The 19,223-nt window shown below is 39.6% G+C and overlaps 1 protein-coding gene across 4 annotated transcripts in view; it reads right to left on the bottom strand.

Moving 5' to 3' along the window:
• SLC44A1 (solute carrier family 44 member 1) overlaps positions 1–19,223 on the bottom strand; it is a 73,806-nt gene that overhangs the window by 30,090 nt on the left and 24,493 nt on the right. For all 4 annotated transcript variants that reach the window (XR_015261417.1, XR_015261416.1, XM_086770119.1 and 1 more), the window contains exons 4-5: positions 12,842–12,978; positions 790–883 (exon numbers count right to left, since the gene is read on the bottom strand). Coding sequence is in view for 2 of the 4 variants with exons in the window: in XM_086770119.1 (XP_086626245.1) it covers positions 790–883; positions 12,842–12,978 (231 nt within the window). In the remaining 2 variants the exon portion in view is untranslated. The remainder of the gene's footprint in view (positions 1–789; positions 884–12,841; positions 12,979–19,223) is intronic.

Below are 19,223 nucleotides of genomic sequence, written 5' to 3'. Positions count from 1 at the left end.
ATTGTACAGATGAAGAGACTCTGCAGTTACAACCCACTACTGAATATGTTTGAGAAGCTAAACTTTGAGAAAACACAACATGATTTTTCTTGAGTGAGTGCAATTACTGACAGAAGGGTCTGCACAACAGCAAACAGATCTCTTCTCAGCAATGCTCTTCTCCACAGTTTCAGCCAGCACACCTAGCAGAGTTTCTGGAGCTACGAACTTTTCTATTCTACTTCAAAAAAAGCAGTGTAATGTAGTATTTTAAACAATAAAACTCAAATCAATCTGTTTATAAAATACAGCCCTCTTTTTGGTACTTGACCATCCTCATATTAGTCATTTGGGGACTGAAAGAATGAAAAACGAAGCAATTTGCTAAATCTGACTGGCAAAGGTAAGGTATGAAAAGTGAACACTGCAGAGAGCTGCATGTCAATATATCCTTTTTTCTCCCAAAGATCCAAAGTGATCCACAATTGTCTCTGACCTGCAGTGGTGATAGGCAGCTGGCTATAGGGTGAAAGGCAGTAAAACAGCTGATACTCAGCACAGTGTCATTTACAGGACTTAGAAGAGAACTTAAAGATTCCAGCTCAGTACTCTCAGTAATACATGCATGGATAGTTTGGGTCTTTCTTTAAGAGTTGCTTTCGCAATCTTTTAAATACATGTGGCAATAATATACTAAAACATCTACCTTAAGACAGAATAAATCTGTGCTGCGTATTTTCTAAAGAACTGCCATGAACAAAACAAATCTCTGCTCCCTCCACCCCCAAGCAGACAAGATATTAATATTACCTCTCTGGAACAGGATATTTAGGACATAACTTGGCAGCCCTTGGGTCTGTAGTGTATTCTGATGGCTGTAGTTCATAGCTACACAGAGTGGATCCTGTTGAGATGAAAAAAAAAATTATGAGAAAAAAAGAAATAAAGTATTCTTATTTGTTGGAAATGGTATTAAAACTGATACTGGTCCTGATTCTGCAGCTGCTCATACTGTTACCACAAAGTTATGGTACAGTTCCTTCTGTAATGGAACAGTGAATAAAACCCAATACAGACTTCAGTGTAACAGAACGACACTTTCCATCTAGCTTTGGGTCTTCCAAGATTTGTGGTTTTGAATGGAAAAGGCTAATTCACAATGCAGTGTAAATGAGAGGGACACAAAGCAGTTTGAAATCACCCTCCTCTGCTACTCCACCATGCTTTTTCTTAAACATTTTTAGAGCATGAATATTGCATATGACAACAATCATTACAGAAAGAAAACATTCAAGTGTTTTCAGTAGTTTGTGTGTGTGTGTGTTTTCAAAATACAACCACTCGATAGACTTCAGGGAGAGGAAAATCACAACCAAATTGCTGAAGTTGGAAAGTTAGACGAAAAATAACACAAGCTATGAATTAGATGTCCAAAAATTTTAACAAAGCTGAACTCCCTCTGTGAACAAATTAGTTCAGCACAATAAAGATCAAGTTGCCTACAACAAAACTGAACATGTAATTTAAGGTTTCGTTAGTACCTCATATTTGCCTAATGGAAGTACATTAGCTAGACAGATCTCTTTCCATTTGTCTGTAATCAAGATACTGAATATCTGAGACAATGCTTCTAGGAATATAACAACTGCCAAATCAAACTGGAGCAACTGTCTGTCAGAAATTGGAGGAAGAGGTAAGAAAGCCATCAACAGTATAACCTGCCTAACCAAAGATGAGTTCCTTCCCAAGCCTGTTTGCTAACAGATTGCTTACTTCCCAGTGAAGGGCTCTGGATACACAGCCTTTAGTGTCCTTTTGCCCTACATAATAAACTAAAGACATCCTGATCATCCCCACAGATGTCCAATTCTTGCCATTACGATGGTCTCATCTCCAGAAATACTTTGTAGCAGAGAGTTCTACAAAATGGATCTGGATAATACATAAACACTTTTACCCAAATTAAACCAAGCCTTGTGACTTTTGTCACAGCCTTATCTTGGCCTGTGACACCAAACAGAAGTATTATTTGTAGAAATTGTAGAATACTGTTTGCAAAAATCTTGTTCACCATTCCTACGTTGCTACCTCCATGAAGATAATTCTTCTATTTAAAGACTGAGAGAGCAGCAGCGCAGGACATCCCACGCAGTCTCTGAACACTAGTTAAAATATCACTTCTATAACCTTGGTTTTTGGAGGCAGGTTCAAAACACCAAATATACCATTGAAAAAAAGTTAGATTTCTTGCAAAGAGAAGGTATCAAGTAAAACATCTAAACTCCATCTTCAATTATACTGTTTATATGAATCCTTACACCTCTACTTGCTTATGTGGAAAACATGACATTGGATAAACAGACAGATGAAACCACTATCCTTATATCATAGTTGTAAACTTAGTATCTAAAAGTAATCACTATTCTTTTTCAACAAAAGCCTCTATATTGCTGCAAATTTTTTAAATCTGTTTTTGTAGATATGAAGACTCCTGGATCACATGCGTTTACAGACAACTCCAGAATTTGATGGAGGGACAGCAGTAGAGCAAATCACGTTTATCTTAAAAAGAGAAGGAAAAAGAAGATTGAAGATATTTACATTTCTTTTGTTTTGCTTTGAATATAGGCCAAAAGCTAAGTCATAAAGACACTCAGGACCTGGTTGACTATGAACCAGCAGTGTGCACAGGTGGCTGAGAAGACCAACAACATCCTGGCTTGTATCAGAAATAGTGTAGCCAACAGGAGTAGGGAAGTGACTGCCCCTTTGTACTTCGCACTGGTGAGACTGCACCTTGAATACTGTGTTCAGTTTTGGGCCCCTTACTGCAAGAAAGACATTGAGATGCTGGAGTGCATTCAGAGAAGAGCAATGAAGCTGGTGAAGGGTCTAGAGAACAAGTCTTGTGAGGAGCAGCTGAGGGAACTGGGGTTCTTTAGCCTGGAGAAAAGAAGGCTGAGGGGAGACCTCATTGCTCTCTACAACTGCCTGAGAGGAGGTTGTAGCAAGGTGGGTCTTGGTTTATTCTCCCAGCTAACAAACGATAGGATGAGAGGATATGGCCTCAAGTTGCACCAGGGAAGGTTTAGATTGGATATTAGGAAAAAATTATTCACTGAAAGAGTTATTAAGCATTGGAGCCAGCTGCCCAGGGAAGTGGTTGAGTCACCGCCCCTGGAGGTATTTAAAAGACATGTAGGCGTGGCACTTACGGACATGGTTTAGTGGCGGACTTGGCAGTGTTAGGTTAATGGTTGGACTGGGTGATCTTAAAAGGTCTTTTCCAACCTAAATGATTCTATGATTCCATGAAAAGAACAAGAAGTTTTCTAAGAAGAAGTGAGGGGGGTTGGATGCGGACAACTGTGTACAGATTAATGATACAGAATGTTTGGTGCCAGCTTGGTCATTTTGCCATTCAACACTACCAGTGTTAAACTACAGTTTAAGTTTCTTATGCAGAGGTCCCCACACCTAAACATGCCTAAGGGACATGGCTGACTTGTGGATGCCCATGCTCCCTTGTGACTTCTAGCAGTTTGGGCAGAAGAGAAAAAGGGTAGGATTTGCTATGGGCAGGGAAGGAAGTTCGAGGCTTTTTGCACAAATGTGTATCTGAAGACGTTCTGTTTGGATTACAAATGTAATCCAAGCAAAACCAAATGCCAGATGCTGATCTGCACACAGGTCACAAGCCGTTCAAGTAGGACTTGTAGACTAGGGTAACCCAACAAACCCCTGGCTGTGGAGGAAACTGGAGACACCTTGCCATGTCCCTCTGGAACACAATGGCATATTCCCTCCTGTCGTGCAACGGAGCAGTAGATGACTCTGGCTGCCGCTACCATTTCTTGCCTACGAACTCCTCTTGAAGGTCCTTTAGATAGATCTTTTCCCTTCAGCTGTCTACCTCACATAGCATGCTTCTTTAGACTCCCAGCCAAGCAGAAAAATATTTTCATGGAGCTTGTCAGACAAGAGACAATAACTGCCCTGCATCTAATGAAACTACAAGTCCAATAGCTGAAATAATGCCCCTGAGATTTATTTGTCCTTCTGTCCTACATAATTAGGCAGAATAAATTTTTACTACTCCCATGAATATTTCTTTATATTTTGACAACCTTTCAACTTTTCTAATATTGTGTAGCAGAGTTTTACAACCAAAACGTGAGCTTGAGTAATGTATCACTTTACATCAAACTTCAACTGATTTCTTAATGAAAGAATCTGTGTGCATTGATAAATGAAAGTTTGAATTTTGTAAGGTGAGAATGGGAAAAATTGACTGCTTTGCCAAGCCTTCCACCCCATACTAGTTATTCTGGGTTAGTAGAGACTGTCCTAGCACACCCTGTCTTGTTATTGCTGTTTGAGTTTGCAAAGCCTGCAAAAGTTTAAAGAGCATTTGGATCATCTACCTTGCTGAGATAAATAGTTTACCAAAGACACTACTATTACTCCTAAATTATTATCACTTGTAAATGTTTCAAAAACATTACAGTAGAATTCAGAGGACAAACAAAAAAATCATTAAATTAATACATCCTTTGCTTCCTACAGCAATGCACATATTTCTTCTGGAGAAATCATTAGGCGAACAACATCAAACTGTCCTACAGGGATTGGATTTGAGATGTTGTAATCTTAAAGAAAAATAGTTCTAAGTTATGCAGAGCAACAGTTGCTGGGCTACTGGTGAGCACACAGAGTTTACTGGTCCTACGGTGCTGTATTTGGTGCTTTCACCTACAAAGTGGTATCCTGGAGACAGAACACAACTTCTGTTCCATAGTTTCTTTTCCATTAATAGAGTTGCTCCAGCTGTTGGAATATTTTGGGGTCATGACTGGAGCAAAGTATCTCAAAAGACAAACTTTCCTTTCAACCTTACCCTAGCCATAGGAGTGACAGCCACCATTTGCTTTAAAAGCCTTCTTTCTGTTTTGGCTAGGCTTGGATTAGTAAGGAGATGAAAAGTCATTATCTCTGGGATTCCTAAAACCAGCTACATTTAACAGAAATTACGTAAAAATGCTGTAGAAAACCAGCAATGGGGGGCAAACTCTTATTTCAAAGATTCTTTCCAACTGAGAACGCAAATCACTACAGCTTTTGTGTACTCAAGAGGACACAATGCACAGAAGAGGAAGACATAAGCCCCTGCTTTCCACAGCAGTACAGTAAAGAGGAAGTTCCATACTAACCTGGGGTGGTTAGATAAAACTGCTTTTAGAGATCAGTGCTCCAGTACAGCTCTCCTTCCTGTGAACACTGTGTTGTAAACAAATAAACAAAACCCCTGCTACATCAACATCACTATCAATATCAAAGTTTACAGCTTGAGAAATTGTAAGACTTCCTAAGTCATCTGCTAAGAGGACCAGCCTACAAGAACTTTCAGATCTAAAAACATGGACTCATATTCAGAGTCAAGGATTTAAGCAGAAAAATCCAGAACTATGCAGAGATAACCCGGGACAGCTTCAGTACCAGAAGCAGAATAGTCACCTTAGGAGTATGTTCTACTTAAGTTAGGCGCAGCTCCAAGCATCTCCACATACCCCTTTTCAAAGGCACATGGCAAAGTACAGCCTGAGAGACTAGAAACCACTGTCTGATAAGGTAATTTATACGATCTTCCATGCATGGTCTCACTGTTCTGAGTTTGACTGACAGTATGCATGTATTATGCATGTATGTGACATGACAGACTTCTGAAAGACCATATGATGAAGCAGAGATTATAGTTAAAAAACTCAGTATCTTATTCCATTTCAAGTATTCTCTCTTCTTCTCAGGCAGCATCTTATTAGTCTATCAGTTACCTAAGTCCCCAACACAGGAGTCAAACTCCAGGTAGTCATGGATACAAAAATGTGCACAAATGTTAGCAGGAGTGAGACTGTTCAAATCACAACTAGTGGCCTCTGTATTTTCAGGCCAGTGCTAGTTCCTCTTGGGTTCTGAGTGTTTTATGAGTAAGTGTCACCCATTAAAACACAGCTAACATCGCTAATACATGACTCACAGATGATTATGCTTGACCAATACACACAATACAAGCTAGAGGTATTGACAGACGGATATTGGCAGAGGTAGAGTTCACTGGTATTCAGGAACGACAAGGCTCTGAGACTCTCACAAGGATGAAATTCTTAACAACTTTTCTACTTCTCTCTCTCCAGAGCTTGCCTCAAATATATCTGTAGAACGCTATCAGCTCTGAGCCATTAATGTAAACCACATTACTGATTCAAAGCTTCACACAATGAGACAACTTCGTATACTACCAATAACTGCAAGCTATCTTAACATATTATGGACTAGCAACATGGCATAGAAAAGTGGAAGCTTAAGACACTGGCTCATGTATCTGCAGGGAATTCTACTGCAAACTCCACAGCCAAAAAACACAGAACAGGCAGGATACCAAGTACTACTTCCACAGAAAGTGGTAAGTTACTATCCACTGCTGACTCCTGTAAGTAATAGAGAACACTGCTGCATGACCTCAGAAAAAGCGTGCCTATGGGGAGTAATAACAAGATCATCTCTTCAGGAACTCCTGCCAAGTAGAAAAAGGTTCAGGCCATCATGAAAGGAAATACATCGATGCTGACCAGACTTTCTTCATTCTTTGTCTGCTAGGTCTGACAACTTTAATTATACCCTGTCTACACCTATAGGAAGTAATTCTACTCAGAAAACAAGCACTAAGAATACATAACGTTTAGGCTTGTAAAATTTAGCATTTGCCTATGAGTTTTTAGAATAACAAAAACATTCCAGAAGCAGAGTTCACATTTGATGCTTCATTTAGGAATGAAGTAGCATTCAGTGTGCACAGATTAGCATCAGAGCTGGAAGTGAGTGAGAAAACGGGAACTTCACTTCTTAGCCACTGATTTGAACACAGCCTGAAGTAGCAGTTAAGTGTGGAAGCATCAGAGGACTGCACAAATGTACCTAAATATTGCAGCTATGCTTTTTGGAAATGGTGCAGGAAAAGAAGCAGAAGGCCAAACAAGGACAGAGCTGAACCTTAACACCTACACCTAATTTTTGGGCCATAGTAAGGCCTAGAAAAATAGTAAGGCAAGCAGGAAGGCACAAGACAGGCCACTTTGCAGTCAGGAGTTCTCAGATTAATATGACAGATTTGTTCTCAGTGAAGAAAGTAAGTTTCATTCTCTAGAACTATCCAGCGGTGCCTCCCAGAAGTACAGTGTGTGGTTTAAAGGAAGGAAAGTAAGGATTGTATACATCTCAACCTCTAGTTGTTGCACAGAGACCTACCATCACTTCTTTAAAAGAATCAGTATTAGAGTGCATGAGAAGTAACAGCTGGCTTTTAAAAATAAATGTGGGACTGAAGTGGAAGTAAGTGTTCTCCAGGGTCAAGAATGTTCCACGAAAAATCCAACAGAAAACCCCACTACTTAAATCTTTAAATGTCTCCAGAATTGAAGACCACAAAAAGAACGACTGAGGTAGCTAAGCACAGTCACTGTTACAACTAAGTGTATGTAAAAAAAAATAAAATCCTAGAGTCAGAATTCATATATGTACATTTTAAGTTGTAATTGAAAAGACAAGACTATCCTCTTTCTCTATCCCTTAGTCTCATGAACAGCACAGAAAGCTGAAAACAAATATTAATTTACCCATTTATCCATTCATATTTTTTTCCAGTGCTAAATAAAATCACCTATTGTGGAATCAAATTAAAAGTTCACCTAGTCCAGCAGCACTGGACTCCTACTTTTGCTCTCCACCACTCAGAGCTCAAGGATATCCTTGAGTATTAACCTACTATTAAATATCCAAACACTATTGTTCTAATAGTTTATCTTTTTGTATCTAAAACATCCTCATGGCAATAAGTTTCATTTACATTTATTCATACTCAGGTTATGAAATCAAGGAACATAATTTTTTTAGCCTTCTCTAAGCTATTCCTGCTTTTAATAACCTTACTTTCCCCTGATAGTTTTCCCTTTTCCAGGCAGAAGAATCATTGGTCTTCCTTGTCATCACCATTGTTTCCCTTCTCAGTATGTGTGCACATAGGTCTGTGTGTGTGCACATACTGAGAATATTCATATATGTGTCTGCACATGTATAAGTTTTTAAAAAGTTAAGAAAACACTTTGTCAAGGAAGGATCACAACACAGCCTTTACGATGCCACCAGTGTATGAGTTTACACAAAATACAGTCCCTAATTTCTTCTCTTCACAATTAATAAACATCACACTTTCAGACAATGCTGTGCCTCCACCTAATCCTTTCGCTATCCTCAGTAGCTTCACAATCTCTTTCCCAAGTAGCAATAACCATTTTAAATCAAAACACTAAATGGATAACAATGGTTGCTTCCCACCCCTTCATTCTGCAGGCATTCATTTCCATTCACCATTTTATTCCACTGAAATTGACATAAGATTTTTTTCATGTAATTCTAAATAATTCAATAGCTGCAGCAAGATTTATTACCTCACCATTCCTCCCCCTTTCCAAATGGTTTATTAATATAATCAATAACAATACAATATTACTGGAAGATTCCATGTGCAGCCACTTTCTGTTGTGAAAATTATTTTGTTCTGACTGGACGATCAAGTTCCAACAAAAGACAACCCTGATGGGCAGTTTTGGTAACAAGGTAGAGTAGCAGTGGATGACTCCGTATGTCAAAACTAGTCATTAGTGTACTTTCATTCCAGCCATTAAAAAAATGGCACTCAAAATTAACATACTTAGGGTTCCCAAAGATCTAGTGATGCAGAATCTCTTTAACCATAACTTGCCTACAACTAATATGGTACAACAGGCTTCAGGAAAATCATGAGCAAAGGATTATATTTTAACCAGCACACTTTCACTAAAAACAAAGTGTAGGTGGGGAACAGGAGCAGAAGAAAAATGTTGGAAGCTGGCAGCAATCAATGCAACTATTAAGGCAAGTATCAATAGTAACTGCAAAGACATACTTTGATTACTACACATGAAGATGTTATTATCTTCAGAAAAAAGAAAAATCCTTTTGTTTCCCTTATGGTGTCTTCCCATTGCTCAGAGAGATGACCTGCTCTGACTTAGCCAGGTTTATTTCCTTTACCGATTTCTTTCAGGTCAGTCTCTGTAGAAAACTTAATGTAGCTTTACCTCTGGCTGTAAGTCCACCCGGACTTCAACTAGCCTGGCCTAACTACAGAATTACACCTGCCAACATGTTGTAAAATAGAAATTTCATTTTAGGTTCCTAAATCTGTATCCAGTCATTTACACAACAGACAGGAATATTAGTTCCCACAATGACTAGTCAGGACAGTTATCACTGAATTAAACATAACAGAAATTATGGCCACCTGTTTAGTGTTTCTTTTTAATAACGACATTTCATTATTCGTTTGGCACAGTCATATATGAATTATATCTTCAAGGACATTTCAAAATGCTTTGGCAAGTCCTTGAAAACAGTGCTGCAATATTTCATGCACATTAAGTTTTGAAGCATCAATTAGCTTTCTGGAAAAAAAAAAAAAAACAGCTTTCAGTCATATTTATTACTCAAAATACATCATTTTTAAGTTCCAGGACCAACAAAAACACTGAACTCCAAGTACTATACTCCCTGCCTGAGGTGTTTTGCTGGGTGAGAAAATCCTGGGGAGATCAGCAGCCGCCAGCTCACAATATGCAACATTCTCAGTCGTGTCGAATCCATAGCTCTACAAACTCAAGTATAAGCATGGCTGTGTGAGAACAGCATCAGAACACGTTCGCAGCCAACAATGCACCTTTCTGCATCACTTCCAGGAGTTGCTCCAGAACTTTCCTGTATTTTACAATTTGCACCTTTCAACAGGCCCAAGATCTGAGAAGTCAACTGTCTAGCTTTTTCCTTCCCTTTTTCCTCCTCTTGTAAAAGGTCTCTAAGGCCCCAGTGTCCTGAATGTCAATTATTCTCAAGAGATTAAAGGTGCACACTTTCTTGTCTTCCTAAAATCAGCTAGGCTTTGTGAGGGATGGACTTCTCCTCTCTTAAATGGGAAGATATCACAAATGCAGGATAGGCAAGTGGGGTAGAGGTGGGAGTGAAGTTACTGTCCTGAAATGGTGCAGTGTTAGTCACCAAATCAGCTCCTTTTTCCAAACTACAGCAGAAAAGCAAGTGCATCATTACTGATTCAGGAAGCTAAAAGGCTGCTTTGTCATGAAATGATCTTCATGCCTCAAGCAAGCATTTTCCCTGCCCTAAATGCTTATTTATAATCTTGCTTACAAGCTGTACTGCACAATAAGAGCTCTGTCATAATTGCTTTGAACCTTAAGGTCTGGCAGTTCTGTCATGTTGCATACAGGCAATCAAGTGCTTATCTCACTTTGGGAAAGATAGCATAAATGCTAAGCTAGCTGGAAGATCATAACTGGTATTGATAAAATCATTAATCAATAAAAGGATGTTGTAGTACGTTTTACTATGACACATCTTTTGATAAAGATGTTTAGATTAAAAAAAAATTTAATTTGAACTTACCATACCACCTCTTGACAGGCTGAGTCACCACAAAGGATTTATTTGGGATGGAAGCGTTCTTAAACAGTCATTTATGAAAGAATTCCAAGGTGTATGGACAAGCAAGGTGATTTCAGGGATGGCATGTGAGCCAGGTGAAAATGACTAACTCTTGAAATGCACATGCAACAACCTACACAGAGCCTATCTCCAGCACAACTGCTATTTTCAGGTTACAGGAAAGGTTAAAGCTTTCAGAAAGGCTCAGCAGAACAAAATTATGAGTTGACTGCATTCTCTACCCATATATTTAAAACATTAAGGTGGATTTCTTGTTGAGTGTTAAAAGTTGCAAGCCTGGGAAAATGCAGCACTGATTATCACAAGAAACCAAACACGTATATCTTGCCCTTCTTCCCCTTTAGAACTTGACAACTGAACTCTAAATTCTAACTAGATATCATCACAAACACAGAAACTGCAATTAAGCTCCGTGCAGTCATGTTGAAAGTCCTCAGATTTCCCTACTATCCTTTTTACAGTGGAGTCTATGGTCTCTTGAAACAGACTGCCAAACATAACCCTAGTATTCATTGATTTAAACCCACTATCACAGTTCAAATTGGCTCTCAGAAAAACTATTGCCTACTAAGTACTATAGTTTTGGTGCTACCTCACTGATCTTGCTCTGTTGCACAATTGAATCATGCTTGAACTTTTATATCATATGCTACATTTAAGGTGATTAATACTCTAAGCTGTTCATTTGCTGCAAACCACCACTTTTTGGAACCTGCACAGATTGGTAAATGTTCAAGCAGAAACATAACTATGAGGCTGATAGTATTTGTCTGAACTGTGTGAGTCCAGTCTTGCACAGAGTTCATTTACAAAAGAAAAGGTCAGTTTAGTTTAGTACCTGGTTTTGATATGCCCAATATCATATAATGAAAACTGAGACTTGAACTCAATAATGATTCTGTTCTGCTGCAACACTAAGGTTCATATTTTTGACCAAGCTTCTGTAAATGAAAACAATTAGCTGTCATACTAATTTTTTTAAAAATTGTTTATCTTTAGGTTTTAAAATCTAAAACACTATGGGAGATACAGTTAGAATGGAGAACCATGAGGAAAGGGCATAGCATGTTTTAGGAAGAGTGGGTTTTGGTGTGCTTCAAAAGCAGTTATACCAAACATATTTCAGGCATAGTTATTAAGAGACTTGACTTACAAACACAGAAACTATGTTCGTGGTAAAAGAAGGCATTACTGCATTTCATTATTTCAAGAGGTACTTAAGAAATTCAACTACTAATGACCTCAACTTCATACCAACAAATAACTGACTTGCATTAGTTAAGAAAAACACAGCATGCTCAGATAAGGAGTAAAGAGTAAAACTGCAGATATTGGCTAGTTTCACTGCAGGCTTGTATTTGACAACAGTGCACACAGATTAAAAACCTCTTCAGCAGGGCCTGCTGTGATAAGACAAGAGGGAATGGTTTTAAAATAGAAGGAAGTAGATTCAGACTTCATATAAGGAAAAAAATATTTACAATGAAAATGGTGGAACACTGGAACAGGTTGCCCAGAGAGGTGGTGGATGCCCCATCCCTGGAAACATTCAATGTCAGGTTGGATGAGGGTCTGAGCAACCTGATCTAGTTGAAGATGTCCCTGCTCCTTGCAGGGGGCCTGGACTAGATGACCTTTAAAGGTCCCTTCCAAGCCAAACTATTCTACAACTCTGTATCAGTATTACTACTGCAGAGAAAAAGTAATGCTCTGAGGGGAAATAGGGTACAATAGTTTATTTGTTAATACGGTTAGTTTCCTTTACACTTCCTTTAAAAAAGAAAAGTGTAAGGAAACAAAAAAAACCAGGAACTACACTGTAGCATTGAATGAGAGCAGGAATATTTTCACATCCACAGCCATAACCCATGCAGCAACTGCTGTTCAATAGCAGCATTGCTCTCACTAACCCCGTATACATTAGGATACTTCAACAGCATTACTGTTGACCAGAAATTGCAAAACATTTCTGTAGGAGTTGAGAACATAACCTGCAGTCAGATATTCCCTCGAATTCTTGTTACACTTTAGTACACCTGTTTTAACAATGTGCTTTCAAAACTGTCCAGGATATGACAGAACAGAAGCATACTATAAGATTTAGTAAAGTTTTAGCTTAATAGAAGGATCACATTATTTCTATTGATATTTCTTAATATGTACTTCATTTTTAGTTCAGCTCATGTAGAAGTCTTTTTAAAATCCTATTAAAATATCTGGTACATGAACAAAAACAGACATGCTTTTTGCATACCATTAGTTTCTGCAAATTTCTGAATATCAGCCAGAGTTTTTAGTTCTTTCCTTGGGCAAGCTGATACACACAAAGCAATAGATTTGATCCTCTGATGTACTAGATCAATGTTGCACGGATCCAAAAAGAACACATACCTAGGGAAGAAAAAAAGGTAAATTACTTCTATTTTACTTAACCATTACACTGAACAAAATAGATTTCTCTTAATACTAAATGATTCAGCCACGACTAACCTTCAGCCTACCCAGAAACACAGGACATTTTTTTATCATCATAATAGTGCAGGTCAAAAGAATTCAAGCACTCAACATACGCACCACAAATATAAGGATATTTATATACTTCTGGATCACACAGAAAGGATGTCTATCATATTCAAGTCCATTCTAACAGTGCTGTTCATAAAAACAGCAGCACTTCTGCCAGGCCTCTTCACCGATACAGGTCTAAACATTCACAAGCAAAGCTTCACTCCAACCTTAAACTTGGCTTCAAGATTTCCAACTTTTTCCAAAAAGACGCAACAAACCCCATAAGGTTATACTTATGCTGCAAAAAGAACAAACTCCATGGCCGTTTTAGTGAATACACATGTTCTGGTTTCAGCTGAGATGAAGCTAGTTTTCCTCTCAGTAGCACTGTGTTTTGGATTTACTACAGGACTTGGTGTGTAAAGAATGTTGATAAACAACTGATGCTATGAGTTGTTGCTAGAGACCAAGGAAACTGCCCAGCTTCCCAGGTTTTGCTAATGTCCAGGTGCAGGAAGCTGTGAGGGATATAGCCAGAACACTTGAACATTAGGTAGTTCTACTTGAGTATCTCAGCAACTTTTTTTCAAAATAAATACTGAAGTAATCTACTCAGTCATATGCACCAGTGGTGTGGAAAATCTCAGTCAAAAAGCTGTTCTTAATTACTTGTATTTTGTATTGTTGTGGCTTAGCCCTCGTCACCACACAGTTGCTTGCTCCCACTCACCCTCCCCAGCAGGATGGAGGACAGAATCGGGAAAAAAGGAAGACTCATGAGTTGAGGTGAAGACAGTTTACTTGAAGAGCAAAGGAAAAAGACAATAATAACAAAAATACAGGGATACTAAAATATACTAAACGAACAGTGCACAATTTCTCAGCCCTTCCCCAAGCAGCAATCACAGAAATGAAACTGAGCAGCAAGCAAAGGAGTGAGAGAGAGGTACATCCACCCAGCCAACTCCCACTTATACACTGAGCATGACATTTATGGCATGGAAAACTCTCTTAGGCCAGTTTGGGTCAGCTATTCTGGCTGTATCCCTCCCAGCTTCCTGCACACATACATTAGTGAGACGCGATACGCCAAACAATGTATTTGGTCTCATTAGCAACAACTCACAGCATCAGTGTGTTTATCAACATTCTTCACTACAAAATCCAAAACACACCAGCTACTGAGAGGAAAATTAACTCCGTCCCTGCTGAAACCAGAACAACTGGACACTCCTCTTACATTTTCCTCTTCATGAGGGCAAGTTCCTGCAGTTGCTATTCCATACTGTAAGGGTATGTGGAAGGAGAGTGTTTGCTCCTTTGACTGTATCTGGTCAAAGGAGCTACAAACAAGCACTTACAGAATCAAACCTGACAACATATGGTAAGGCAGGCTGTGATGGGAACACACCCGGTCAGTTGCACTAATTGGTGGGGTGTGAGAATTCATAACTGTCGTAGTTCAGCCCCGATCGGACCAGCGACCTACCACCTTAGGCCCCCCCTCACTAACAAAACCACGACATTATCTTTCAGTAAGATTCTGTGGCTAAGCATCTTGCCAAACTGTGATGATAAGCAAAAGGAGGGAAACTCTCAGACATAAAGTTTGACCACTTAGTATTAATGAAAACAATAACCAAAACCAAACTTGGTCAATCACAATAACTGATGAACTATCAAGAAACTGCAGGCAAGGACTTTGCAACTGATAAGGAGACAAACCTGAAGGTGTATGACGCAGAAGGGGTCAGCAGGCCTGTGCCAGCTGCTGAGGGAATGTGCATGGGACAGAATTCAGGGAGAAATAGAGGGGAATGAGGCAGACAGTATGGGGTGTAAAAGGGGATGGTTGCATGTAAGCCGATGCTGGTCAGTACATTGGTCTGATGGAGTCTGGTGCCTGACCACTGCAGCTTGTCCCATCCTTTTACTAAACCGTTTCTTAACTCTCTCTGCATAATTCCAGTCTCTATCCCACGTCCACAGGTGCCACAAGGACTAAGTGCCAGCTACTGAGGGAACCGGTGCGATGGATTTGGCACCAGCAACTGGAGACAGACCAGAGGTGTGGGTGCCCCAGGCCTGTGGTGTCAGCTGCCAAGTGGGGTCTCAGTGTCAGTTACTGGGGCAGTGAGGGGTCTTGGCCATCAGCCACTGGTGTGGGAACATGTGTCCAAAAAAACCCCCACCAGCTAAACAGGCGAAAGGCTTAGCAGGAGTAGCTGGAGCAAGAACATGGGTGACAGGCCATGTGGTGCTGGCTGATGGCAGGGGCCAAGTATCTGTACCTTCCCCAAAGTGGCTATGGGCACGTGTAACTCACTAGCAAACTCCAAGCCGTACCAGCTGGTGAGTAGGAGACTCTGGGTCCACGTGTCAGGTGCATGGAAGGTCTATGTTGGTATCTGTGAAAACCTGTGACTGTAGGTTGCCTCTGCAGTGAGTGTGTGAGCGTTTGCTAGCGAGTACCAAGTTGGACCAGTTGCCGAGTAGGGGGGACCCATGCAGTGGGTAAGGGGGCCTGGGATCAGGGCAGGAGTGCTGCGTGGGCAGAAGGGCTGTGCTGGTACTCAGGGGACCTGTAAATGTGCATATGTTTGCAAACCTAGAAAATATAATGTAGGTGCCTGGACTAGTGACCTGTTTCTGCAAGTCCATGAGTGCATGGTTGTCTGTGCTTAGGTTTAGGAGACCTGCATTGTGGGTGCTGCTGAAGGCAGCACCACGTCAGTGCCAGTCCATGTAACCAGCTGTTTCAGTGTCCCACGTGTATCTGTCCATTCACATCCCTCAGCCCTGACAGAGACTGAGGCCCATGATGTATCACATTGGGCTCCAGTAGCTGGACAGGAGGCTCCTCTGACTGTCCTTTAATACATATCACCTAAGGAAACAGTCTGGAATGGCGGCATTAACAAGCTAGAATCCAGCCCGCTTCAACAGTGATTTAAGCTCAAGGTGCAAGCTATAATGTTAATGGCCAGAAGAAATAAGAATATTTTGTAAAATAAACACTATAATTTAAAATTAAGCCTGGAAATTTAGACATATGCAGTTTTGACAGAAGTGTTCTGTGTTGGCATACCCTTAAACAGACACATGCAATTCAAACACCACATCGCATGGTTACTGACAACAGTAAGGCAGTTGCACAACAAACTCCAAGCTATCAAATCTGTGGCTTCAATCCATAGTCTAAGAAGACAGAAATAAGATTTTTTTTTTAATTTCCAGCAGCTAAAACAAGAATCAAAATGCTAAGCACCAGCATTACAGAGGAAATTGTATTTTGGTTTTTGTTTTTAAAGCTTACTTATCGAAAGCAAGTGATTTTACTGGAGAAAATTCCATATTGTGTCATTGCAGCACAGGTTTTGTTTCTTACTAGAAAAATGTACTTACATGCTTTGTGCTGCAATTACAGTTATTTAGAATCAACAATAGACTAATTTGTTGATAAGAAAGTAACTTAGATCAGCAATACAAAGACTGAAGTAAACAAAGTAATCATATTGTTAGAGATGCTTCAACACTGCAAGTGGAAATTTGTTTGCTACAAGAAATTCAGTGTATCAGATTTACAACCTAGGAAGCATCTTTATGAAGTATCAGCCCTGCCAAAAAGCACTTGGGGATAATGGTGGATGAAAAAATGAGAGATAAGCCTGCAATGTGCCCTTGCAGCCCAGAAAGCCAACCACATGCTGGGGTGCACCAAAAGAAGCATGGCCAGCAGGTCAAGGGAGGTGATTCTGCCCCTCTACTCTGCTCTCATGAGACCCCACCTGGAGTACTGTGTCTAGTTCTGGAGCCCCCAACAGAAGAAGGACATGGACCAGTTACAGTGGGCCCAGACAAGGCCCATGAAAAACATGGGAGGGCTGGAAGACCTCTCCTATGAGGACACGCTGAGTGAGTTGGGCTTGTTCTGCCTGGAGAAGAGAAGGCTTTGGGGAGACCTTACAGTGGCCTTTCAATACATAAAGGAGGTTTACAAGAAAGATGCAGAGAGGCTTTTTACAAATGCCTATAGTGACAGCACAAGGGGTAATGACTTTAACCTGAAAAAGGGTAAATTTAGATGAGATATAAGGAAGAAATTTTTCACAATGTGGATGGTGAACACTGGAACATGTTGCCCAGAGAGGTGGTGGATGCCCCATTCCTGGAAACATTCAATGTTGGATGAGGCTCTGAGCAATCTGATCTGGTTGGAGATGTCCCTGCCCATGGCAAGGAGGTTGGACTAGACAACCTTTAAAAGGTCCCCAAACCATTCTATGGTTCTATGATTCTTTGATCTTAACAATCCACTTCTTTGACAACCAGAGTTTGTTAAAAGAAACTCTGAAATACGGCATGATGAAAAAGTTACTTCAGTAAAAATAACTGCATGTAATTTTTAATATGTCTACCTCCTGTCACCATAAAAAACCTAGAAATTTTTAGCTCATCTTTAATTTTAAGCTGATTCCTACATCATAAGGTAAATAAGTTTATTCAACTTTTCAAAAGCCATGATGTGAGTCATGCTGTCCATCCTGAGGCATGTAGTTCAAAATGAGCTTCAGTACAACTTTTCAAAATGCATCATAACTTTTTTATAGGTCCATATGATAACCCTCCTTATGCTTTACTATAATTTTGTGCTTATATTGCAATGTGTTTCTTTTTTTTACTTCTGAAAGAAAAATCCATATTTCTAGGCAAGTAATTAAAAATACCATTTCAAAATGATCAGAGGTCAAAAAAAAAGGCATCAACTTTTTTTCTTACTAGTAGCTTACTAGACAATGTCCTGTTATTACCTGTTTACACCCATGTGAAATACAGCACTTCTCTCTTCCCTTTCAAAAAAAAGGAAGACAAAGCATCATCATTTTGTACACTACACCTTGATTCTGGAAGAACTGTGGCAAATCATATGAACAAGACTATCTTACCTTCAATTATTTTGAACATTCTTACATTTGCTAATGTCATTAGTCTTCTGTCAGCCCTTACGGCATCTCTTTATAGGCAAATGAGTACTTTACAGAATAATGCTTTGCTGTGATCTACAAGTATCTTATCACAATAATGGAGAAGTGAATTAAGTGATCAGATCCACTCTAAAACAAATTATGGGTAGGGCATATACAGTTTCACTCAACCAAATTCTCTGCATGTATACTGTTGCAAACTGTCCCTGGGTTTTCCCACTACCTAAACCCCAAGCATTTTCCTGAGTTGAAGACATTTATTAAGGTGGAATGCCACTCTGACTCCTCCCTACAGTGGCACATGCACATCTTCTTGTACTTGAGTAAATAGCACAAACTCAATTGTATCCAAATAGCAAAGTATTAATGATAAAAAAAATCAGACTGAACTAGCATTTCAGGGACTTAGATTTGGTTGCCATGGTCATAATTTATTTGCAAATCAAAGGTCATTTTTTAACCCCCTTCTAACTGCCAGAACTTGAAAAGCAAGGAGCTTACTTGAAGCAGATAGGTTGAATGAGAATTCACTGCAAAGGCTAGACTATAATCCCATGCCTGACTCCAGAGCACAGCCTATTAAGTCTGTACTGTGTTCTCTTTGTAAAAATAAAAAGATGCCTGATTCAGTCTTTGTTGATGAGACCAGGCTGTAAAATCCTCCTCCTTAACATTTTACCTCACTGTTTTCAGTATTTCTGAATTATAATTATTATAATTTCTGAATTATAATTATTATAATTTCAAATTATATCCCCATGAGGACTCTGCTCTTCACCCTTAACACCCAGATTTCCGTACCCATACAGCCCACATCCATTTCACTTCCTCATTACAGTGCCTACGGGTTGCTGTCATTTACAAGGAAGAAAATGTATTTTTACATATTATTTTGCTTTTCTGCTTTGGACCAGGAAATGAAGACAGAATTACCCTGCAAGCAGAATGAAATTAGAGTCATATTTCCAGAACCACATTTGTAGAGCTTAAAGCTCGGTCTTTCTCTACACAAATGGAAAGGTACAGGCAGGAAGGAGAGTTTATTTTTACAGTCTCTCTGAAAAGTATTCCTATAAAATAGCATGAAATACTCCCATGAATGCATCTCAGACACTGCAGGAACTCCATCTGCTAGAGACAGAC

This window comes from Chlamydotis macqueenii, chromosome Z (assembly GCF_036417535.1).
Source record: "Chlamydotis macqueenii isolate bChlMac1 chromosome Z, bChlMac1.mat, whole genome shotgun sequence".
Lineage (NCBI taxonomy): Eukaryota > Metazoa > Chordata > Aves > Otidiformes > Otididae > Chlamydotis > Chlamydotis macqueenii.
Note: the sequence above shows the minus strand (reverse complement) of the source record. Positions and strands in the feature narration are given on the sequence as shown.